The sequence below is a fragment of the Myzus persicae genome, unplaced genomic scaffold (genome assembly GCF_001856785.1).
Source record: "Myzus persicae strain clone G006 unplaced genomic scaffold, MPER_G0061.0, whole genome shotgun sequence".
NCBI classification, from domain to species: domain Eukaryota; kingdom Metazoa; phylum Arthropoda; class Insecta; order Hemiptera; family Aphididae; genus Myzus; species Myzus persicae.
The window spans coordinates 397,829-423,233 of record NW_019104344.1 but is presented as its reverse complement, the minus strand read 5'-3'; the positions used below and the strand labels follow the sequence as shown (position 1 = coordinate 423,233).

General features: G+C 30.1%; 6 protein-coding genes across 6 annotated transcripts; 3 read left to right on the top strand and 3 right to left on the bottom strand.

Moving 5' to 3' along the window:
• Positions 1-454: 454 nt before the first annotated feature.
• Positions 455-1,393, bottom strand: LOC111041370 (vegetative cell wall protein gp1-like). The gene is made up of 2 exons (XM_022325623.1): positions 1,343-1,393; positions 455-1,267 (listed from the first exon to the last, which is right to left on the bottom strand). Exons 1-2 carry the CDS (start codon positions 1,391-1,393, stop codon positions 455-457), a joined length of 864 nt encoding a protein of 287 aa, XP_022181315.1.
• A 1,394-nt stretch (positions 1,394-2,787) lies between these two features.
• Positions 2,788-3,393, top strand: LOC111041361. Its single transcript, XM_022325609.1, has 2 exons — positions 2,788-2,883; positions 2,965-3,393. Exons 1-2 carry the CDS (start codon positions 2,833-2,835, stop codon positions 3,220-3,222), a joined length of 309 nt encoding a protein of 102 aa, XP_022181301.1. The 5' UTR covers positions 2,788-2,832; the 3' UTR covers positions 3,223-3,393.
• A 2,581-nt stretch (positions 3,394-5,974) lies between these two features.
• Positions 5,975-7,198, top strand: LOC111041354 (leucine-rich repeat extensin-like protein 3). Its single transcript, XM_022325601.1, has 2 exons — positions 5,975-6,052; positions 6,296-7,198. The coding sequence occupies exons 1-2, from the start codon at positions 5,999-6,001 to the stop codon at positions 7,196-7,198; spliced, it is 957 nt and encodes a 318-aa protein (XP_022181293.1). The 5' UTR covers positions 5,975-5,998.
• A 4,989-nt stretch (positions 7,199-12,187) lies between these two features.
• Positions 12,188-13,287, top strand: LOC111041366 (vegetative cell wall protein gp1-like). The gene is made up of 2 exons (XM_022325617.1): positions 12,188-12,238; positions 12,324-13,287. Exons 1-2 carry the CDS (start codon positions 12,188-12,190, stop codon positions 13,227-13,229), a joined length of 957 nt encoding a protein of 318 aa, XP_022181309.1. The 3' UTR covers positions 13,230-13,287.
• Positions 13,288-15,017: 1,730 nt separating this feature from the next.
• LOC111041353 (leucine-rich repeat-containing protein 51-like) lies at positions 15,018-17,941 on the bottom strand. Its single transcript, XM_022325600.1, has 3 exons — positions 17,824-17,941; positions 17,311-17,522; positions 15,018-15,284 (listed from the first exon to the last, which is right to left on the bottom strand). Exons 1-3 carry the CDS (start codon positions 17,939-17,941, stop codon positions 15,018-15,020), a joined length of 597 nt encoding a protein of 198 aa, XP_022181292.1.
• Positions 17,942-19,477: 1,536 nt separating this feature from the next.
• Positions 19,478-22,261, bottom strand: LOC111041337 (radial spoke head 1 homolog). Its single transcript, XM_022325564.1, has 5 exons — positions 22,199-22,261; positions 21,641-21,860; positions 20,965-21,209; positions 20,234-20,351; positions 19,478-19,779 (listed from the first exon to the last, which is right to left on the bottom strand). Exons 1-5 carry the CDS (start codon positions 22,259-22,261, stop codon positions 19,493-19,495), a joined length of 933 nt encoding a protein of 310 aa, XP_022181256.1. The 3' UTR covers positions 19,478-19,492.
• Positions 22,262-25,405: the final 3,144 nt, after the last annotated feature.

Below are 25,405 nucleotides of genomic sequence, written 5' to 3'. Positions count from 1 at the left end.
GAAATACATAAAACGTGTGGTAACAAACAATCAATCAACTTGGAGTATAAAATATATTTCGACATACTATTGTAACTCCACCGTGATTTCTAAATTTAGGTAGATGCCTATACTGTATTTTAAACGTTGAAATTTACGAACCTATAGGGCATTTGTGAATCAAATTCACATTGATATTCTGTATGTAAATTGACGTACCATGATATCAATGTTATAATAATATAATAATAATATAATAGCCTATAGATGTAAGTGACAATATTTACTAACTATAGTTGAGAAGTAAATAATAAAAGAAAACCAATTTAAAAGGAATTGAGTCATTAGTAATTACTAATGACGATGATTTATATTTTACAAATAACTTTTGGATCTTAACAGAATACATTTGTAATCTGTCATAAATAACATTTTTTTTTTAATGTTACAATATTGCTTGCGCTTTAATGGCAAACTAACAAACGCAAGGTGCAGGGACCTTAGCGAGGACTGGAGGCAGGTTGCATGGACCCGGTGGTGGGAAGCATGGTGGTGGACATCCGTACGGCGAAGGAATCAAAAACAATTGTGGTAGACCAACTGGAGTTTGGAAAACGATATCAGGTTTTTGGACGTACAGACCGGGATTGAAGAATATTTTTGGTAATGGCGCTGGTGGTAAAACGACCGGTGGAGTCGGTAATGGGGCTGGTAATGCGAAGAATATTTTGTTTGGATCTGGAGATGGAGCGTACGAGATGGATTGTTCCTTCACTACGTTTCCGTCGTTGATGACGATAGGTCCGGGTGCCGCACCTGGAAGTATGATGGGGGCGGGTGCTGGACTCTGGGTCAGTTTAACGAGCAGATTAGCTGCTGGACCGGCTGGAACGACAATTGGTGCGCACTTTCCTTTTACTGACGGTATTTGGATTATCAATGGTCCTGGTGCTGGTCCTGGAGCGATGACCTGAGGTGCCGGTGCGGGGACTGCCAGGGTTGTAGCTACGGTTGGGGCGGGTCCGAAGGCCGGTAACGCGGGTGGTGCAGCAGGGAGGGTTGTAAGGGGAGCGACAGGGGCTGCTGCTTTAAGAGTAGCCAATAAAGAGGCTAGGGCCGCCGGACTGATTGGTGGGGCTGGAATACAAGGTGGGACTGCAGGTAGCAGGGGTGGAACTGGTAGGGCCAGTGGGGCTGGAAGGAGGGGTGGGGCTGGTAGGCACGGTGGGACTGGAAGACACGGGAGTGGAAGTAACGGGGCTGGACATCCACATGGTATTGCTTCGACCTTATTATAATTGAATAACGAGATTATTAGTTTTCTATTGAATGAGATCAACTCAATAATAATGTAATTGCTTACCTTAGTCAAACAAACCACCGCCAGAGCGGTTACAAATCCAAAACTATTCATATTTTATACTATTACTGAATGACAAATAGAATTGTTAATGGTTCTCACAAAACATTAGTACCTAGATATAGGCTTTTATATACTTGGAAATGTTTGTGTTTTCCACACTTCCACATTCCTTTAAACTGATTGTCATTGTTTATTAATTGATACGGTCGATAGAGTAGACGGTATAGTATTGTTCGTTGCCAAAAACACAATCAGTCATTATCCAATTGATTGCAACGTTTTAAAATTAGTTTATAATTATCAAGCATTAATTATTATTTTATTTGTAATAATCGTATAAGTAGCAATACGGGATTATTACGGTTAGAAATATTATGCCATGATACATTAATTAAAAGTTTATTTTATAATTTAGTGTTATTTTCGGCCTTTATTTGATATTTTTTCTAGTGATCATTATTATATAAATAAATTAATAGCCTTATAATAATTTGAAATGAACATTTTGTTTTACTAATATTATAATATCATATTGTCATATTTTATGACATATCTATCTAGTACCTATCTACATGAAATTAATAATTTATTTGGTAGTATATTATATTAATATTAATAATAATGTTTTATTAATTAAGATTTTGTTTAATGGTACTTTTGAGTTGTGACTAGAAATATGCTGAGTACAATTATTTTTACACGATCGTTATGATGAGGATAAAATCACAACAAATTGTTATTATAAAAATTGAGAATATCGTTTTTAATTTCTACTCAAAAAATATTTGCACTCGAGAAAGGATGCTCAGGATGCATCGAAATGTAAAACAAATGCTTTTTATTTAGGCTTTACGTAGGTACAACGTAAACTTTACATTTTTTTCATGATTTTCTCGAAAGCTATGCTCTGAGAAATTAACAAATTATTATTTGGTACCTTATTGTAATCTGCTATCAATTAAAAAATCAGTTGAGTAAATGAGTGATGCATATATTATTTATTGAACTGTGTAATGGGCAGCAAAAATGTCTCCTAAAAAACAGCCATAAATTATTGTTGCTCAACCAAGTTGCTTGAAACTTTGTTCAGCTATTTTAAGTACCTTAATGAAGGCTGCAATGATGATTTTTTTTTTACTCAGTTAGAACTAAATTATTTTTATTTTTTATTTTAGTTTCCAATTCGGAATATAAATTAGCCAACTAAAATCATTGAGAGCGATAATAGTGAACGAATAAATTTATCGTTAAATATTTTATGAAAATATGCATCTGACTATTATCATCATCGGACTTATCTTATCGACGACTTGTAAATGGTTTCCGAAACAAACAAAATTGTTAAACAGCCGATAGCACTTATCCAATCGGTCACAGGAAATGTGCTGGTGCGGATAACAAAACGTAAATGTTTTAAGTATATAAGCATAACCGGATAAATGGTTTTCACGCTTTATCCGCCGTCGTTTTAACGATCCACTCTTTACAAAATGTTCTCATTAAGAGCAGCCGCAGCTTTGGCGGTTATTTGTTTGGCCATGGTAAGGAATAGCATATATTTAATATAAGAGACAAAAAACTATATCACACAAAACTATTTTATTTTATTTTATGTTAATAAGGTCATAGCTGACTGTTCAGCAACCGAAGAACTACTGTCGTTGTTACCAGAAAACCCATTCTTTCCAGATAATTGCAAACCTCTTAAATTTCCGTTTTCATACCCTTTGCCACCTCTTATCAACGACTTTCCGCTCCCAACTATATCTTCCATGTTACCTTTTCCTTTTTCCGAACTAGATAAATCCATTTCACCTCGCACATCCACACCATCAGAAACACTACCACCAACCGTACCAGAATCAATTCCTGCAGAATGAAGACACTTACTAAGACTCGTCTCCAACAGTCACCGCGACCTTATAATGAACGCTTCGCCAATTTTAACCATCAAGTTTATAATATAATATTAATTCCAGCATTGACAATTGCATATTTTAACTGATTTTTGATTATACTTTATGAAGTTGTGTACACATTTTTTTATTAGCTCAATAAAGTACGTTCTGGAACACATGTATTGAATTTATTATAAATATGAGTAATATTGTTATTTTATGCAATCGATTTTGGTAAAGAGTGAAAATAGCTGTCAACAAACCAATGTTTGTAATATTTACTTCGTAAATTCAAAGAAAAGCCTTAAAGTAGGTCTTCAAACACTCACAAAAAGAATAATTAAACACATTATTGTAAAATTAATACATCTTCGGACTATTGGAGCAATTAAAATAAAAAAAATAAAATAAAATAATTTGAATATTTTGGAAATAATATGAAAATAAATTTATAATAATAAATTAGTTATGTATACAATATAAGTACAACAGTGTCTGCCCATCTATAGAGATCGTCTAATGAAATGTCGACACCTTTATATGATAGCTTAAAAAGAAAATTAGAAAACTTTAACGAATATAAAATAAGAAATAGGTATATAATCTATTATTTGATTAAAAAATCAATATAATATCTACCTCTAATTTTATAAAATTCACTAATCACAACATTCAACCACACTGTAAATCAATAAGAAATTAAAAAATGTATGAGGTTTACCGATATCATAATCATATTGTTACGATAGTTCACGAGACTTTTATTAGGTACTTAAAAATATATATGATATACCACAATATTAAAATGTACAATGATACTGTATAGTATGATCGTCGACCGACGTACGAATTGGGCAGATAATTTATTTACCTTTTTGTGAAGATCACAACAAATGATGGGAAAATTGTTGGGTAAAAATATTATAAAATTTGTATTATTAAATATTAAACACGCATTGTGTACGTAATACATGATATTATATTATACACACACGAAAAACGAATCGTATATAAAACATATTACTACACTAAGCACCTACCTAAATGATAACATTAGAGATATTGATTTCGATTGAGTACCTTCCTATATAAACTAATACGTTAATATATTATCATAGGTTTTGATGGATATGTAAACACGGGGAAATTATATACAATTTTGAAAATCTAACAAATGTATTTTCTTTAGGTAAGTACTATTATTAGGTTCAAATTTGATTATGTTTCAAATGTTTACTTCTAAGACTTATGCAATGTTACGACTTATATATACACAGCCACAGCGTCAATGACCGTTAAAATATTTAAAAATAATCGTTTTAAAGTGTAGCAGGTATGCTGTCGTAGAAATGTTTTTGGATGTTTGAAGAAACACACAACAATATTGCTTAAAACAGCAATAGGAACTACTATGTTCTTATAAACAGACTGCAGTAGAGTACAAATTGTATTCAATGACACGGGAAATAACTCTGTTATGACTTAAAAATAGAACTTAAGTCATAACAATAAATTTAAAATTAAATTAAAATTGAAAATAAAAGATACGGATAATATATTTAAATTTAAGAGATTTTTTAAACCTCGGAGGATTTTTAAATTTGTTGATTCTTTTTGTTTTCACTATTTCATTGTTATTGATTGAAATAAAATTAGATTTGTAATATTGTACATATCACTATCATTGCCACTTATGGGTTTCAGTAGGATATGTATTTGACTATTTGAATGTGGTTAAACAATTTTTTATAAATTATATTTATATTATAATATGTGGTATATTATTTGTAGATAAACATATTATTTACAATTTATATTCTATATTTTTTCCTAAATTTAATATTTTCTTTAAAAATAGCTATTTTTATAAAAAAGTTGTTTATTTTATAATCGTATAAATTTTATCAAAATTTAACATACATTGTTAGCACAATTGAGTGATAACTGAAGACATACATGCACCCTTGAAAATATATGTCATAACATGTTGCCTGTGTGGCTGTGTAGTCTTTGATTTTGTATTTTACATTGAAATCTTAAAAGTGAAATGTAGGAGTGTGTTATATAATATACGGTGTTATATTATTATACTGTAGGTACCGATAGTTCAAGATATGAGGTAAAATGCAAAATAATTAAAGCTGACAACCAAAATATTGCCAGTCATATTATGTTTTTGGAAAAAGTATAATTATTAAAGTACAAAATATGTTTCTCAACAAAGATAGAACTACAACGACTGAACAATACATTCAGATATTTTAAATTGATATATATATATATATAATATATATGTATTATAAGCAGCTAGTTGATTGTAATAATCCTTGAAATTGTATGAATGCCACAACGAATAGTTTATTATTATTTTTAAATGAAAAATTGTTTTTGTTTTTTTATTAGGTTTATTATTATAAAAGTCGACTTAATATATTTTCATATCATTATAAGAATCAAATCAATTATTAACCATAAACATAAAAAAAGATTGATACATAATTTTACAAAACAATATTATTGCTATCTTATCTATAGGTTGGGTCAGTCGTTCAAAGATATACCCGACGATGTTCTAGCTAATGATATATATTGTCACACTCGTTTACGGTTGCATCACGTACAACAGTCTTACTCTCGTGAAATCTTCTTCATTTATCGTCTCATTATATCCAATGAATTCTAAAAAACATTTATAAGGAAGTGTGAATCCCATTATGAGTGCATTAAGATTAAATTCGTTATCCAGTCAAGTCTTGGAATGAAGTTTTCGACTTTAGTTGCCTGCTTGATTGTGTGCCTCTCGGATCTTAAGGTAATAATATCACTATGACATTTTGTGCGATCAAAACATAAACATTACATTTATTTCAATTTGTATAAATATTGAATTATACTATTATAGGTAGGTACATAGTTTTTCTGTAAATACTCTTAAATAAACAACAATTGATAAAAAATTAATTATGTCAACCGATAATATTATGAAATTATTTTTCGGATGATAGTTGAAACTTTGAATTAAATATTGAAAATTATTTGTGTCTTTTTTAATTAGGGTTCCGATGGGATTTCCGCGGTTCCTTGTTCCCAAGCGGGCTCAGATCTGCAAGGCAGCTTCGTAAATGCGGATCAGTCTCCAGTCAGCACCTCACCATTAGCACCCCTATTAAACAATTTATGTTCGACGTCAACACTCAACACACTACCCCCTTCAGCACTCGTGTCAATCGTAAACACGCTGTCAGCAACACCTGAGCTCTTCAAAACGTTGCCACCTCCTACGCTCGCAGCTCTGTTGAGTGCTGTCTCATCGTCGCAGCCGGTGCTGAATGAACTATTACCTATCTCAATTCTCGTCTTGCTTGCCGCTGTCTCTTCAGCCAACCCCACGTCGATTTCCAGTGTACCGAAAGACGTGCTATTTCCGTTGTTGAAGAAGTTGTCCTCTTCCGGTCTACTGCCGCCGATTGGTTCCGTGAAACCGGACACAGTTTTCACTCAACTACCGCCCTTGCCACCACCGGCACCACAAATCATAGTTCCCGGCCCAGCCTTAGGTCCCATGTACATAAATCTACCAAACAAACCGCCCAGACCCCCGCCAATCATCATACCAACTGGACCCCCACCATCTATCGTCGTGTCCATCCCCCAACCGTACCCAGCCCCACCACCTTTAATCATGCCTTACGGTACCCCTGGACCAATAGTGATTAACGAAGGACTGAACACTGGTCCTCAATCCACTCCAACTGCAGTATTACCCGCCCCTGAATCACAAAAAATATTTTTTACCACACATCCGTCAAAAGCATGCCTCAACTCGATCAACGGTAAACAATCGTCACAAGACTATTGTCAATCACAATTTGAAATTCCGAAAGTGTATGCGTTACCACCCGGTGTTATGCCTAACCAATATTTCCAGCAGTTGCTAGAAAAGGTGCCTAAAAAATGATTATGTTTTCAATAATTAAAACCCTTTGTAAACCGTAACCAAGTAAATAAATTATGAAAAAATTGTATTGAAAAATGTTTATTTATTGTTCTAATTATCTATAAAACCGATATCACCCAGCAAAAAATGAACAAATATACGGGGATATGTACCTCAGTTCACGGTTATAACGATGCCTAAATACTTACATTTATGAACTAATATATACTATTCCATTTTCCTTGAGCCAAAACAAAAATGCTGCGTGAGTCCCCCTAGCTATAAACACTCTTCGTCTTTTAAGGACTAGGTATATCTTCCAATTTGGACTTCCAAATCACTATCTTTCGCCCTCAGTTTTACATGCTATTTAATGAGTTCACAAAAATGCGAGTTACCAACCCCTCCTCTATCACCGGATATGATATCATTACCACCCTTGAAAATGTCTAGTATAGTATGATAAAAGGGCATAATATTATTGTCAACATTACACGAATAATACATTTGGTCGTTTAGAGTTCATTATTGGACGATAATTAATAGCTTACTAGATAACAACACATAATATCATATTAATAACTAATAAATAGTTTGGTAATAGTGAGTTACTTGTTTGGAAAAGTAAATAATCGATTTATTAATATTTAATTGCAATATGGATATTTAAACATGGTGTCGTATACAATATTAAGTAGCAGTAGGTACCTAAAATAGCTATCCAACGGATAAATCGTAATAAATCCCCGATAGGTACGTAAAAAGTTACAAAACGACTATTGATACAAATAGAAAATTAATTATTACATTTACGACTGGTTAATATTTCCCACTTAATTAGTTTTGTTAAAGATAATTGATTACAAATTGTAAATAAACATTAAGCCAATGTAAAATATTTTATATTTAAAAAATAATGCACGAGGTATCTTATAAACTGGTTACAAAATAATATATTATTCAATTATTTTCACAACTCTATTTAGATACTAAATTTTAATTTAATCTTGTATATTAATAAATATATTCGATTATTGAATTTGGAGCTTCATATTATTTATAGATATAGGGGTTAACACTATTTAATTTTTAAAGACAACGATAACAAATATATTAGATAAGTGTGAAGTTTTTTTAAGACACTGTCACAAAACTTATCGCTGGTAGTCCAGTAGTGGATGTAATGTGACATACACATAACACTGTAATACAACAGTAATATATTATATTAATTCAAATAAATTAAATAAAACATGGGCATTGGGGGCATGTATAAACAAATTATAATTACAAGGAATCTATTTAACACTTGCAGTTAATAGAAAAACTAATGTTATTGAATATGAATCATATTTTAACTATAGGTTCTGCATAATATTATGCAAAACTACAATCATTATTAATTTTAGTACTGTTATGTAGCATTGGTACACAACCTTGAGTAAACGAGTAACTTACATTAAATATTTTAAAAAAAATGTAATCGTTATTTTAATCACTTGGTTTAAAATAAGAACGCAAATAAATAATAATGTAATAGCTATATTTTATTACTAATAGTGGATTCAGTAATATCACATTATATTATAAAATCAATTACATTATTAATTCTGGATGTATATTATTATTTATTATACTAAATACAAAATAATAATTTTTCTTAACAGGGATTGATGAAGCAAACAATATTATACTAGCACATTATTACAAAAATTGTTTTTATACCTTGATTTTGTACACCTGCCACATAAAGCATTGTTACTTGTATAAAAGCGTATGTTCAAAACCTCAGTTTTATACTCATATTACTTACTATTTACGTTTTTAAGAGTATATGAACAATTAAGGATTATCGATTATCAGTATAACAGATTTTTATAACATAATATATTATAATTGAGTATTTTATATATTGAGTCTTCAAATACATAAAAATTTAAATAATATAAATGTGATGTCGACACTGTCTTTTTATCTCGTATGGAGTTGTTAGGATAGAGACGAAGCTTAAAACTATGAAAGCAAGAATGTTGATAGAGGCAAACATGGACGTGGTACATGATGACCGTATTGAAGTCGGTAAAGTCCAATTTTTTTTGTTAAACAATATTCAATTAATCATAATTAACTATACATTCTTAATCTGCATTCTGGATAGCATGGATGAGTAGGAAGAAATGCATATGGTGGTTGACTAGATAAACATGGTAGAGGATTAATGGAGTTATTGGAATTAATATTAAATTTGGTGGTGGTAAGAATCATGGTGATGGACAATGTAGCAAGGAAGGGAGATTGCATGGCAGTGGGCATGGTGATGCTGGTAAGAAGCATGGATGTGGCAGTGGTGGTAGGAAATAAGGGTTTAGTTGACAAGAAGAAGGTATGGATAATCTCCACATGGAACTGCTTTAGCCTTTAAATTTAAAAAATAAATATATTGTTAGATATTTAGTTCAATTAAATCACAAAAATTACATTCTTACCTTCGCAAAATAGGCTAACGCCAAAATCATAACTCTTGAGGTGATCATTTTTTTATAAATTAATATTACGAAGAACTAATGAATGAAAGACAATATATTATGTTTGTCAGACATTGAAGTAATTAGACTTTTATAGACGATAAACAGAATAGCATTGTTTTTTATTCATTCACGTTCTTTTAAACTGATTAGAAAAATAATCAAAAATAAATGATCAATGATATCTTATCATCCTCATTTATGAGATATCAATAATGTTGATGATATTGAAGTTATCAAACAAGCAAAATACACGTTAACAGTAAATAGGTAATAGGTACACAATATGAATTGATGATTAAATTTTAAATTTTAAAAATAATTTCAATAAATTCAAAAATAAATATGGTAAATTTAAATAAATTGTAAAACTTGGTATAACTGTATAAGAATCTACACTCCTTGTCCTTCTCAAAATCTTATCAACAATAAAAATGTATAACTTGTGAATGTAAAAACTAAAAACACTTGGCACAGCATTTTTCTTCTGAACTTTTTTGTCGTTTACCATGCTCAAAGTAAAAGCATTTTCCACAAAATGTAAAAACAAATTTTGGAATACTTTTTAGTTTTTAAAGTCAACATCCACTTTCCTAATAGCACTGAGCCACAAATTACACAGTTATTCACTTTTAAGAACACAAAAAACAATTCTTAATTATTTAATGTCTTAAAGTAAATCTGTAAATTGCTCAAAATGAGTCAAAATATTTTTAAAATTTTATGAAGTACATAAATTGATAATATAAACATATTATGGTATAAACTTCAAGTATCAGTAGTTGTTCGATTTTGAATTGCAACAAAATAATAATAAGAAATAGTGAATATACTCAAGGTCGTAAAATGTCATAAAAATTTAATTTTACTTTCCGGTAGAATTTTTTTTTTTTTGATAAAAATGTTCAAACTCATAAAGAATTCTGTGTTCAATTTTTATGAATTTCTAACTCAAAATAATTCGCTAATTTTCGTGATTTTCAACTGTGTCGAAATTCTAAATTAAAACTCTCATAAAAATTATTGTGAATTTATGCTCAACTATGTTTTTAATTTCCACTAACAACAACTCACGAGGAACCTTGTATTACATTTTCAAGTTTTTTGACTGAGCCAAAAAATTTTTATCGACACAAGTTCAAAAAAACAAATAATAATCGAAATGTTCATATTTATAAATACCTATAAATAGTTTAACACCAGTGAAAATTACAAGTATATTTTTTTAGAGTTATATCAAAAACCAAATTCGATTTTTTCAGAAACCGGGTTTCCGTAAAAATCCCGGTTTTTCTTAAATTTTTTTCTTTTTAGTACCGCTTTTGAATTTTTTACTTTTAACTTCACCGAAGAACCAACTGCATTCACTTTTCTACCAGAAAAGTTGCTGTTGAAGAAAATTGAAGCACTTTTATTGTCTCAAAATATGACGACTGACACAATAAAAATAAATAAAACACTACTACATTGCAAAATTAACACATTCATCGAAGAATCTAAATTAGAAATGTACTATAAATAACACCTTTGTTTTTAAAATAAACTATTTCATCACAGATTCATATGGCACATCATCGTTAATAATGGCATGTACACTATTTAGGTACATATTACTATAACTGAATAGAATTGACTTACAAATAAGAAATTTTAATACTTTGAATTATTAGAAAAAAATTTTATCTTCTTTTTGTATTGACGGTCAGTGGTTTTCTTTGTATTTAAAATTTTTCTTTTCCCAATATTTTCTATAATTCTTATTATTTATGCCAAGTAGGTATACATATTACGTATGACTATTAAATCCAATTTATATTTCTGGATTGTTTTAACACGACTAAAATACTAAAGATAAATTCATTAAACAATTTTTTTTTAAATTTTACTCTTTTACTGCATGTAAACAAATTATAAAGCATAATTAGTTAATAAATCAAACATAAATAATGTTGACTAACATAATTTGAATTTAATGTTATTAATTTCTAAGGAGGAAATACATTTATATTGTAATGTACACTTCATTCAGTACCCGTATAAAAAAATCATGATATTCATAATTGTTCGTGTCAAGTACTGTGTGTTTCTTTGTTTATAATTAAATTTTGAATTAGCCAAACATTAATTAGTTGTATTCAAATGACTTATTAAAAAAATAAAATAAATAATTTATTTTCTCAAAACAAATACCAACAATGACCTCTATTATAGATTGTTATTGAAATACACTATATGTAACACTTATATATTGATATCTATATCAGTTGATAAACATAAGTATGTCACAAAGATATTTTATAAAAAAAAACGTTTGATTGATCGCATATCCGTTATCAATTTAAAGGAACGTGGACGTATGTAAAACAAAATACAAATCGTACGGAGTATAAAAGTCGAGCTGTTCTGTGGCATCGCATACAACGTTAAAAGTATTCCAATCCTCACATTCGTACTGTATATTAAAAAATATAATAATAACAAAAAAATGAAAAGTTTTGGAGTCATAGCCATCTTGGCATTGGCTTGCTTAGCTAAGGTAAGAATTTTTTTGTATACTAAATATTATTACATTATAATTTAACAGAACCAATTAACTAATTATTATGTATTTCGATAATTAGGTCAATGCCACTCCTTGTGGTTGTGCCCCGTGTGCTCCACTTCCATTACCCCTTGCCCCACCATGCCTACCAGCTCCACTCCCATTACTCCCTGCTCCACCATGTCTACCAGCTCCACTCCCATTACTCCCTGCTCCACCATGTCTACCAGCTCCACCGTGCCTACCAGTCCCACCCCTTCTTCCAGCCCCACCAGCCCTACCAGTTCCACCCCTGCTACCAGTCCCACCTTGTATTCCAGCCCCACCAATCAGTCCAGCGACCCTAGCCTCTTTATTGGCTACTCTTAAAGCAGCAGCCCCTGTCGCTCCCCTTACAACCCTCCCTGCTGCACCACCCGCGTTACCGGCCTTCGGACCCGCCCCAACCGTAGCTACAACCCTGGCAGTCCCCGCACCGGCACCTCAGGTCATCGCTCCAGGACCAGCACCAGGACCATTGATAATCCAAATACCGTCAGTAAAAGGAAAGTGCGCACCAATTGTCGTTCCAGCCGGTCCAGCAGCTAATCTGCTCGTTAAACTGACCCAGAGTCCAGCACCCGCCCCCATCATACTTCCAGGTGCGGCACCCGGACCTATCGTCATCAACGACGGAAACGTAGTGAAGGAACAATCCATCTCGTACGCTCCATCTCCAGATCCAAACAAAATATTCTTCGCATTACCAGCTCCATTACCGACTCCACCGGTCGTTTTACCACCAGCGCCATTACCAAAAATATTCTTCAATCCCGGTCTTTACGTCCAAAAACCTGATATCGTTTTCCAAACCCCAGTTGGTCTACCAAAATTGTTTTTGATTCCTCCACCGAGTGGATGTCCACCACCACCATGCTTCCCACCACCGGGTCCATGCAACCTGCCTCCAGTCCTCGCTAAGGTCCCTTTACCTTGTGCTTGTTAAATGACTTTGTGAACATGACATTTTGAATGTTCAATTCATTCAAAACAATAAGAACACATTTACGAAATATTATTGAACAATTTTGAACATAAAAATTACTCCGTTTTAAATGCTTATATTTGGGAATTTAATAAATGCAAATGATTATATGAAACTAAACATCATATTATTTTTTTCATAAACTGATATTATATACCTATGCATTTTAGTACAAATTTTATTTTATTGATTCAAGAGCTTATGATCAAATTACCTATGTTTTAAATGAAACATTTTAAAAATGTATATCCTATAACCAATCTATAATATTGATAATCAATCAATAAATTCAGTATTTTATATTATTTCTAAAGTTTAAACAGGTACTTACTAATCGTTTCCTTGCCACCATTCGGTGGATGGAAGATATAAAAATATTGTTTTGATTATATTTTTGTCGTCGATCAAGCTGTGAACATTTGTGTTTGCGTGCAAAATATGGTCGCTTATTTATTAGTTAGAGTGTATATATTATATACTATATAGTATATAGGTACTGTACATATATTTAAAATGTAAGTACCCCTGTTTCTTTTGATATTTTGTTGTCGCTCGAGATGCATTAAGCGAAATATTATTATGATTTATGATCGAAGTGTTTAAATATTTTCTACTCGCTAAACATCGTAAATTTATGTCCAAAAGTAGTTGAATCATTACAACCATTTTTCTGGTCACTAACCTCGATCATGGTTAGTCAGTAAGGTAATAAGCTTAACAGAAATTATTAATTATTGACACCTCATTATCAATATTATGGTAGAGCAAACGTTGTAGAACGTAATTTTAAGCAATGATTGTTTGATTGATGTGACTCGGGTAAATTTTTATTTTTGTTAAATTTCTTCAATTAAAAATATTTTTGTTTTTTTTTACTCACGTCTGTGAAAGTACGAATATAATTAACTAAGCATAATAAGTAATAACTTTAATACTATCGTTGTATTTGAATACAAATACACATTTCGCAAATTAATGTATATAGGCATATTAATTAACAATTAGGTAGGTCTACTATATAATATTACACAAATCATTTTTTATTTAATGATTTTTTCATATCGTTCTGATGAAATTGATGTTGCAGTTCATATTAATATAGTAAGTAGTTAAAAAAAAATTAAATATTTCAAAACTTTGAATACGATAAATACTTTGATTTAAATGAATATATTAATATAATTTTTGTTATTTAATAAATACAAATGTATAAATGAAATTAAACAACATATTTTTTTCAACAATTAATATAAAATATGCATTTTATTACTCAAATAAAATATACTTATTATGGTGTATCGCAAAATTTATTTTTGATTTAGTATTTTTTTTAACATCGTTCTGAGGAAATTGCTTTTGCAGTTCATATAACAATATTTTCGTATTATTAGGTAGTTCAAAAAAATATTTTCAGATAAAAATGATCTTTGTTGATAAAATAAACTGTTATCGTATATATTATTATGCTGTTTTGACACGTTTACGGAAGTACAGATATAATACATTATAGGTACAATAACAATTATAATACAATTGCTGTATTTGGCTATAAATGCACATTTTTAAAATTAAAATTTTTATTTATTTCCATTATCAATTTTAAAATTACAAATATTAAATCTACTGGGAAGCCTATTATCACGATTAGGAAGTTAATCATCGTTCAATTGTATTGTAATTATTATAATGGAAATAAATAAAAATAATTTAATTTATAAATAATTAAATTCTTTTGATTGCAATATCATCTTAAATTATTTTGTTTATTGTGCTACAGGCTATCGGAGAAGCAATACTTCTCTCTTGACGAGTGATTAACGAAAAGTCTAAACTTTTAATCTGCGGAAGATAGAACAATACTAGAGAACGATAATTGACTAGCCGTGATATGGGATTTCCGTGTAGAGTTAATGTTCGTAATTTTAAGAGTGATTTTAGTTTTATAACGTCCATAATGTCATTTATTTGATTTCCATGCATGTACAGTATCCTCAAATTTTGAAAATGAAGAAACTCCTGAAAAATAAATTTGATAATAAATTTAAATAACTATTTGAGTCATATTATGTACATACACTAATAATTCATATGTATATTAATATTATTATATTTACTAATATTCTCTAATCATAAATAATTAAACATTGGCGATGCATAAATAACTAATAAGCTAAATACCTAAGCGTTTCATTAGGTTTACATATAACAAAACAAAGCAAGATAATGAAGTAGTTGGACAGATGAAAAAATCTGTTTTCATAGAATATTTTATTTGGTGACCTAGATAAACCTTCCCATGTAAATATGGAGAAATTAAAACTTTTACAGATTTGAGTATTTTACTTTAATATTTACATGAATAATAAATATACTTATATACATGTGCAATATATTATACTAAATTAAAGCCAAGATAAAAAAAATGTACAACTTAAAACTGTGAATTTGAACATTTTCAAAATTAGTTCGTTATAATAAATGGATTGGATGACTATAATAATATATATTATGATTTCAAAAAGAACCTTCATTTCCGTTTATAAATATTATTACATTGATGAAAAAAATTATAAAACGTTACGCTTATAACAAATTAAATCAAATACTTATAGTTTATTTTGTTTAAGTAAAAAATCATAAAATTGATCTCATTATTAATGTCTGAAATGATTCATTTACAAAAAAAAGTGGATGTAAATGGATCAAGCACTAATAAAATAGGCCTTGTTCAATTTAAATCAACATGACCCGAATAGTTGATCTACAGTCAAATCAGTCAATATTTAGTTAATATATATATAATCCTATTATAATGTCACTCAATTCTAAAAAGGTACCTGTATAATAATTATATATATGAATCACCTACACTTTAAACATTTAATAAATAAGAAATAAACATTGCTAATTTATAAATATATTTATTTATTTTTTATAACGTTTTCTTATTGTACACGTAATTTTTTTTATAGACTGTAAATCTTTTTGCCTATTATTTCGTTTGTCTATTATTAGTATTATTATTTTAAGCGTATCTAATGTTATTTGAAATTTTATTGTTAATGATCAATGCATACCGTATTATTATACATGTATAAGCTATAATACTATATAAATTATATATGATAATCCAAGGTAAATTAAGAAATTAATAAAAATAAATAAATATATTAAGTATCTTGTATCTTATAGGTATCTCAGATATATGTATCTTGTATCTAGTATCTTTAAAAAATATTTTCGTATCTTGTATCTTGTATTTAGATACTTTTTTGAGGTATCTTGCAAAGCCCTGTATGTAGCTATATGTGTTCCTTATAAGGGGATTTTTACTGAGTGAGTACACAGTCTTTGAACCTTTAATTTTTTACTCACACAAAAGTATTTACCATGTAAATATTGTCAAACATGCTGTTAAAATATTTGAAAAATATCTTTTGTAAACCTTTGATTTATTAAAACCTTTCAATCAACCCGAATTAGTAATTTCAAGTTATAAAAGAATACAAATTGTTTAAGTAGTCATTTAATTTAAAAACATTATTGTTTTGTGTTAATAAAATATGTGTTCGTGTCGACATTCCTCTTTGAACTTTCAAAGCTACGAATGAACAAATATATACTACTTACTACTTAGATAGGTAAACTACCTAAAATAAGTTAACCGTGCGCACAACGACACTAAAAGATCACAAGGTTCCTGGTTAGTTAAGTAACTACATACGATTTTGCGTATTTTTAATAACATAATAACGTATAACACAAGTATTTTTGTAGGTTTTCATTGTTCTCAACTAAAAATGGACATTTTGATAAATTAGGTATGATGTAGATGCCAACACCGAAAAACCGTGTAGACGTGTTGGATAAAATATTTTTAAAAAAATGATTTAAATACATGAATGTCACGTGAATAAGACGTCGAAGATGATAAAAACGGGATTACTGTTTTAATATAAGAACAGTATCGCAATTGTTGTTCGTGTTGACCTTGAATTTTATCAAACAATTGTAATGCGTTAGTAGGCGCAGTTATTTTTACCTGACCAATATTTTTAAATTCGTTATAAGATACGTCAATCCAAGTCAAATATGCCGGCACTTCGAGCAGCTCTTCGACTGATTTGTTCAAGCCTTCTAAGCTCGTCAAATAATTATTATTCAGCCAAATGGCTCCACAGATGAATCTCTTGTTGACGCCTCTAACGGGAACTCCGTGGACTCTGACCGACAGCGGCGTTTCGTTTATAAGTTCTGAAAAATAATTAGAAACAAATAAATCGTGGGTACCTAAAGTAGTGAGTCAGCTCAAAAACTGTCCACGATTTTTTTTGTAATAAGATTTCTTAATGTTGAACTTGTACAGTATTATGTATGCACCTACCTACCTTGGTAATGAGTGAAATGATGAAAATAATGAACGTGTAAATATTCAAGTTATAGGCATTTAAAGCTGAGCATTATTTTCTCAAAACACAAATTTCTGAGTCATTACCCCAATAGTGTAAATAATGTTCAATTGATATAGATTATTCAGTCTCATTTAAATTCTTACTGTCAAGTGTCCTTAGGTTCTTGGACGAATAATCCAAAGGTTTCCCAATTTTAATGTCTTGTACAAACTTAGGATCAGGTAATTGAATTTTTGGCACGTTTTGGCTTGAATCATTCATGGTTGTGAATATTAACTTATCGTAGGTATAATCGTATATAATTGTGTAATGTGTGCCTAAATTTTAGTATGTAAGTATATTTAAAAAAAAAAATGTGTTGTATTGTAAATAAAAATAAATTAGTGGTTTTAATAGTGTACGACATGTGTGTATCCAAGACAATAACGCGAAATGTGATAGTATTGTTTTTTTATTTTTTGAAGCTCGTAAACCGCAATCCACAAAATCCTTGACAATTAAAAAAAAAAAATGTATTTCATACAATTATATTAAAATTATCAATGAAATATTAATATGTTATTTAATTCTAATGTTTTTTTTAAGTTGTATTACTTATAATTTATGTTTAAATCAACATAACAGTATTATTGGTATAATAATTATTTATCTAATATATAACATTACAAATTTGATCCACATTAATTAATAATAATTAGTAATAACAAATGTTGTTAGGTACCTAGTTAGATATTGTCTTATACATTTTTCAATTATAGTTGTGTAATGCAACTTTTACTAGGTATATTTATAGTTCATACATCGTTAATTTTCATCATAAGTTGCTCTCTAATTCTAGGTATCTAATTCTTACATCTTATTCTTATACAGTTATTTTTATTATAGTATATTTAATTTAACTTAAACAATAGTATGTGCCAATAGTATTGGGGGCTAATTCATAAAAAATAAAAATAAAAATATAATAATATATTACTAAAGCAATAACTTTAGAAGTAAATAAAATGAAACTTAATCAAATCTTATAAATATTCTATTTTGGCCAAATGCTTTTAAACCTAACTTATTACTGACCATAATAATGTCCTTAAAAATAAGTAAGTTCTAAGTCTATATTATATTTATGTTACTCTGGGTTCAATTTAAAAACTATAAAAGTGAGACCAAATTTAAGTAGGTCATGATTTTTTTATGTAAATCGACTTATCATTTTAATTCGATGGTTGCACTTGTATTACCGGACTAGCTATGAACTCGAGATTCTTAAAATTTTTATTTCTCTAAATACATATAGGTAATTTTTGTTTATTGTGGATCAGCCATTGACGTTACCATTAACTAACGACTAAAAATAAAACGATTCAAAATGATAAACCGTTAAAATATTATAAAATCTGTATTCATGATATTGTTATCATTAATCCAGATACCTCCCCGCGGCAGAAGTCTTACACTTACTGACGTAAAACGTTTGAGAACCTTTGCTGCAACCATACAGACCATCTATACAGACTGATGTAAGATTATGTCTAACAAATATTGGCAACGCCTATAATTTGTTAGCTTAAATTTTATTTCTCAACCCTTATTACTATCGATTTTTAATTCAAAATTCGAAATACCTAACGTTTGCGTATAGTATCAAAACTTCGTGAATGTAAGAATTTAATTTTTTTATTTTTAGTTATCCATGGTAGTGGTCTGAGATATGTATTATATAATGATAGATCTCGGATACCGACAGAACAGACACATTCTGAACGCAGTGGTTTGGGTATAGGCAGTTTCATTATTCAGTTATAGGTAATTATGTCATTCGGTTTGATCATTATAATTCGACGACTTTGCATCGGCTTCCTGCAGATTGAGCCTCGACTCGGTTTCCAGTTCTTCCATTTCAGCCCAAAGGTCGTCTTTGTGCTCGTACATTTCCATGTGACTCGAAGTCAGCCCCTGGACATCAACCTCAGACATTTTGTCAGATAACAGAAAACTGGTGTCGCACGAAGACCTCGCTCTAGCCACTGACCTCGTTTTTGGCAGACGTGGCAACATGCCACCGATGATCGGCAGTATTTTGTTTGACAACCACAAAGACTCTACGTGAAAATCATTACAATTTAAATAAAATTGCATAATAAAGGCACACGAGTAAAAAATATCAGCAACACGGTGTATATCACGTAGGATATAATATATTATAATACTGTGGCTTGAATCTAAAAATGCTCAAATCTCATTTCAATCAAATTTAAAAACTAATTTTAAAAATTTAAAATTTAAAACTCATTTCAAAAATGCTAATATATTAATACACATGAATAAATATTGTTTATAATATAATATGTAGTAAAACCATTCGTGCAAAAGTTAATTTTTTTTATGTATTTTGAAAGTCGTTATAACTAGGTTTGATCCTCTTAGAACCGAGCCATCATACTATCACATATTTTATACTATAATACATTATTGTTGCATTATATTGAGTGTGTACGAAGTATAAATTTGATGGGTTGGATGGATGGTTTTCTCGAGTGTATAATACTAACTTACTGCATATCTTGTTTTGTAGTTCAACTGATTCAGTGTTTTTGTAAAATGGGTTTTCAATGTATATGCCACTTTGCATGCACTTCAAATGTTCGAACACAAAATATCCTTTCCCGGCAACCTTAAACGGCATTATATTAAGCATGTAAGTGATGGTTAAACTTTTAAATGTTTTATTTTAGATTAATATTTTCCTTCAAATGACGTATGTTGCCCATATACATTATACATCGTAAATCATAATAATATAATAATAGGCATTACGGCCCAATATTTATAAACAGTTCCAAGACTTTTTTCCAGAGACAATTAATGCTGGTTGGAATCAAAGTGGATGATTTATTTATTTATAAATATTTATAATATCACATTTTAATCTTCGATGTTTTAAAGTAAGTACTTAGCTATTTAATTGTTATTAAGTTGCATATTTTTTTATTAATTTATTTATATAAATTAGTTGTACATTGTATAATATTACGTTATTATTATTAATTATTATTAGCTTATTTATTTTTAAAGATTTCTGACTCGTAATTTCACAAGATCTATTCGAATATTATTGGTTTGATATTTTAGAACAGACTTGTTTTTTATTTGATTTTTACAAGAGTTTAAATAATTGGTATTTTAGTGCATGAATTGTATTATTTTACAGTACGTATTATTGTTAAGTAGGTACTTTTTAACATTTTGTAGAGCATAATGAGTCAGAGATTCTACTCATCACTCACCAACTCGTTATCATCCCACGTGCCGTGAAAAGTGAAACCAGTACCGTCACCAATCGGATAGAAAACTTGAAAGTTTTTGACTTTTTTGTCGTTCAGCCACAATCCCTTCAATACGGCTCCGGTCTTACAAAACGTATAGGTTCCCAATCCATGTTTCATATCAGATTTCCACGACCCGGAAAACTTGTCGTTGTTTTTGAACTTGAAAACCCCTTCTCCATCTTTTTTATTGTCTATCCAAAAACCTTTTCATAGGATGTTGTTGTGTGCGACAAATAAAAATCATCGTTTCATTATAGATAAATATTTATTATAGGTAAATATATTTATTTTTTAAATGTGTGTCAATTACCACGTCAGAATTCATAAGGATTATTACTCATATTAAGTATAAACTCAAGGCCGTACCTGGGGGATCAACCTCCCCCACCCCCACCCGAAATGTATTACGTTATATTATACCATGGTAAAATAACTCTTTCAGTCTAGAATACAGCTTTGGTCAACGTTATAGATAACAATACCTGATAAATTCGCTTCGGGTGTATCAACTTGATATCTTGATAATATTATACATATAATACATTACCACCAGAATGTGTTATCTTAATAACCTCCTCCCCTTTCCCCGAAGTTAATTTCCAGTTACGGCCCTGAGTATAGTATTAAGGGCCACCTTCATATTTGCTCTTGTCATTATAAACCATCACTCCTTTTCCGTTCCTCAGACCATCCCTATAACAACCCTGGTAAATGGCACCGTTCACAAATCTGTACTGCCCGCGGCCGTGCCTCTGTCCGTTTTTATACGTCCCTACATAGGCGTCGCCGTTTGGTAAGATGGCTTTTCCGAATCCGTGTCGCTCGTCGTCGCTATTACGTTGGCCTTTGTACGCCTGAGAAGCGAAACAGAAAAGGTATTGGAGCAGGACGTGGATAGTACCTAACCAGTAAATTAAGGTAAGGTGTAACGATTTGGACCAATAAATTAAAAACATCATCTGCTGATAACGTGGCAATTGGAAAATCTATTCCGATAGTGAAGAAAATATGAAGTACTTTTGAACAATACTACAGTTGGAAGGTAACTTAAACAATTTATAAATCTATGTAAGTACCTAGGGACTGACTAAAAAAAAAAAAAAAAATGTTAATAGTAATATGAATATTCCCATGTTTGATTTCTATATTGCTATAATAATTTAACCATCATATAATGATAAACGGATATTACCCCTATTACAGATAGTGCATCGTGTTCTAAATCGCTTTCGCCGCCGTACTCGTCTTCTGGCATGACGTATTCGTGCATACCTTCATCATTGACGTCGGAATTATATCCTGTATTCATGTTGTTTTATTCTCAAAAAAAAATATTATACCTTATTTAACAGAATACCTTTAACGGCTTTCTATAGGACTATTATTATACATGCATAATATTATAACACAACTATTGAGGTTCTACATCATAATTTTTAACTATACCTAAATATACAGCTTTGCTAGGTAACTGCTCTATTGTTATATAATAAACGCTCGTGTTGTACAAAAGTGTCATAAAACCTATGGATTTTTCTGGTATTTGTGTTATAGGGGCTCAGTGTCTGTCGAAATCACGTAATACATGATTAAATGTAAAAATAAATATTATAATGCTAGTGGGTGGGCTTGTACCAGTTGCCTTCAGAAGTACCTTTTTTTTATCAATCCCTCCAAACTACCAAAAGCAAAATGCATCAGTTGCCTGAATCAAATTCGCCAATTTTTTACCCACTTATTATAATTTACATAACTACAATATAAACTCGTAAAAAATATGAGGTACTTTCATATGTAAATAAATAAAAATTTAAAAATACAAAGGTACAGTAAACGAATTTTTATTATATATACAATTGTAAGCGGCAAACAATATAATTAGTAAATAAATAGTAAACAATTCATATACATGCAATTATATATTAAATTGCATTTTTACAATCGTATTTTTTCGACAAATAACTTTGTATGTAATTATAAATATTTTATGTAATATTATTTTATTTCATGCATTATTTTTATATATATGTATATCATTTATTATATGTATATTTACCTCACCTTTATATTTTTACGGGTTGGTATTTTAGTTGGGTATATAATATGTGAGAGCAACTGGTATATTTTTTTTATGCCAAAAACAGCCGCTGAAGGCAACTGGTCAGCCCTTGTAAAGTGTTTCCACAATATTACATACCGGGAAAATGAATCATGTCCATAATAGATCACGATCCCAATTTTTTTTTTTTTCATATCGGTTTGAGCAAACTCGTTTCTATTATGGCACGCTACTTATATTCTTCCCGATCCTCTCCCCCGATCACAGCAGTAACATTACAATGTTTGATGTTAAGATAGGATGGCCATTTTAAGAAAATAAAAAGCGGAACTGTTGGTAATCCCCGTCATCCCCTCATCTCCAAAAAAAAATTGACATCTGTTCTCGATCCTCCTTCCGTGAAAATTGTTATTTGTTATTCTATGACTTTGGTCATAAAACTGTTTTATATTTGTTTCGTACCTATATTGATTTATTTTAAAGATACAATGTAATAATATGGAAAAACAGGATTAAGACCAGCATAAAAAGTGTCCTGTCCGAAGTTTGTCGGGACACCGGGACATGATGGTCAAAAAAAGGACAATCCTGTTTTAAACAGAAGGTCTGGTCAAGCTGTGTTAAGAACGAAACCAGCGGTTTCCAACCTTTTTCATTCGACGCCCCCCTTAAATTAGAGTTAAGGCAATTTTTTTTGTGAGCCGTGCAAATAAAACATACAAAGTAACTGGGGAATTCTCAATTCATTATTCTATTGAATTGTTTTTTTATAGACTATAACTGATTAGTATCTATAGCTTTAATGGCTAGGTATAGTGTTATATTGTTATGTGGAGATGCAGTTTCCTAGTCTACTGAAGGACCACCGCCGAATGGGGGTCATACATTTTGATTAGATTGAGAGTCTATACAGTGATAGGTTTGTAAATTTAAAAGCCAGTCAATAATAATATATAGGTAGAGACAACTGGTGAAATTAAAAATGTATCAAAACATTCGAAAAAATCAAACCGGAATAATATTAATAAGTAAACAGACTATCCATTCACGTTTAACATTCATAAGCCATAACATGTTTGTACCCATTGTAAATAATAAAGATTTACAATTATTGTTTATGAATTAAATTGTCAAGTAAAAGAAATTGTTCAACTATTTTTTTTTAAAGCTGGTTTAAATCTAAAAAATAGTAAAACACCAACAAGTGTTTAGCTTAAAAATTATGTAACTTTTCGATATTTTTGCCCATGAAAAAATATTAATATAATGTTTAGAACTATTACGCCTTAGTAAATGTACTAGTAGCTCAAAGTTTAATAGTAATAACAATAATAATATAAACAAATCGTATCACCCAAATGCAGGTAAACAATTATGAAGAAAATTAATTTGAAAATCAAATTGAAATTTGAAATAGTGTACAAATAACATAATACTTGGGCGGTATCAAGGGTGGTGAGAAAGGTAGAAGGGCAAGGGGCGAGTATGGGGCTTCTGCTTTAAGAGTTGCCAATAAAGAGGCAAGGGCCGCTGGACTAAAAGGTGGGACTGGAAGACATACAATCTCACATTAGTAAAATAAGCCACTACTAAAGCTGTTACGATTCCAAAAGTATTCATTTTTGTAAAATAATTTTATGTGGATACAAGATAAAATAAAGCATTGTAATTGTTTCTGTTTTATATTCAATCAATTCGTATTTTGTTTTCGATATTTTCACGTTTTTTTAATCTGGTTACGGAAATATGACAAAACACGTATTTGTTTTATGTAATGAACTATTGTACCTATATTACACTGTATTGATACCATTATTTATAAAAATTAATCAATTTGTTAATCTTATAAAATGAATAAAGTCATTATTGTTTTAATATTTTTGATTACCTATATAGACAATAAAGTAATATTTTTGTGCATATCTCACAAACAGCGGTTATGTATATTATTATTCGTATTTTTTTTTAAATTCATAGCAACATTTAATTATTATTTAATAATAATATTAGTAATACAAATTACAAGTTGGTACTTGTGAAATCATAACACATAATATTTTTGAAAAATGCAAAGTTGATTCGTTATGTAGGTTTATATTTGTATTATGTTACATAATAATAAAAAAAGTAATACGTAAGACAAAGACTGTTGTTGGGACATAGGTGGAAATCTTGGGAGGGCTTGGATGTCTTAGCCCCCTCCCCAAATATCCCATCAGCCCCCTCCAAAAAACGGACTGCTTTTTAGTTGTGAGGGACCGAAGCCCCCTGCTCATATCAATGTCGAAAATGTTATCACTCTATCCCACTTCCTTAAACTGTAATGGATTTCTGCTTACA

Excerpts from the sequence above, each read along its gene's own strand:
- LOC111041361 (XM_022325609.1), top strand. The coding sequence starts at position 2,833 with ATGTTCTCATTAAGAGCAGCCGCAGCTTTGGCGGTTATTTGTTTGGCC. Across the intron at positions 2,884-2,964 it reads CGGTTATTTGTTTGGCCATG|GTCATAGCTGACTGTTCAGC; the intron begins GTAAGGAATAGC and ends TATGTTAATAAG.
- LOC111041337 (XM_022325564.1), bottom strand. The coding sequence starts at position 22,261 with ATGCCAGAAGACGAGTACGGCGGCGAAAGCGATTTAGAACACGATGCA. Across the intron at positions 20,352-20,964 it reads CGTGGGATGATAACGAGTTG|GTTGCCGGGAAAGGATATTT; the intron begins GTGAGTGATGAG and ends ATGCCGTTTAAG. Across the intron at positions 19,780-20,233 it reads ACTACAAAACAAGATATGCA|AGTCTTTGTGGTTGTCAAAC; the intron begins GTAAGTTAGTAT and ends ATTTTCACGTAG.
- LOC111041353 (XM_022325600.1), bottom strand. The coding sequence starts at position 17,941 with ATGAATGATTCAAGCCAAAACGTGCCAAAAATTCAATTACCTGATCCT. Across the intron at positions 17,523-17,823 it reads GAACCTAAGGACACTTGACA|AACTTATAAACGAAACGCCG; the intron begins GTAAGAATTTAA and ends ATTATTTTTCAG. Across the intron at positions 15,285-17,310 it reads AATTTAAAAATATTGGTCAG|GAGTTTCTTCATTTTCAAAA; the intron begins GTAAAAATAACT and ends TTTATTTTTCAG.
- LOC111041354 (XM_022325601.1), top strand. The coding sequence starts at position 5,999 with ATGAAGTTTTCGACTTTAGTTGCCTGCTTGATTGTGTGCCTCTCGGAT. Across the intron at positions 6,053-6,295 it reads TGTGCCTCTCGGATCTTAAG|GGTTCCGATGGGATTTCCGC; the intron begins GTAATAATATCA and ends TTTTTTAATTAG.
- LOC111041370 (XM_022325623.1), bottom strand. The coding sequence starts at position 1,393 with ATGAATAGTTTTGGATTTGTAACCGCTCTGGCGGTGGTTTGTTTGACT. Across the intron at positions 1,268-1,342 it reads CGGTGGTTTGTTTGACTAAG|GTCGAAGCAATACCATGTGG; the intron begins GTAAGCAATTAC and ends AATTATAATAAG.
- LOC111041366 (XM_022325617.1), top strand. The coding sequence starts at position 12,188 with ATGAAAAGTTTTGGAGTCATAGCCATCTTGGCATTGGCTTGCTTAGCT. Across the intron at positions 12,239-12,323 it reads CATTGGCTTGCTTAGCTAAG|GTCAATGCCACTCCTTGTGG; the intron begins GTAAGAATTTTT and ends TTCGATAATTAG.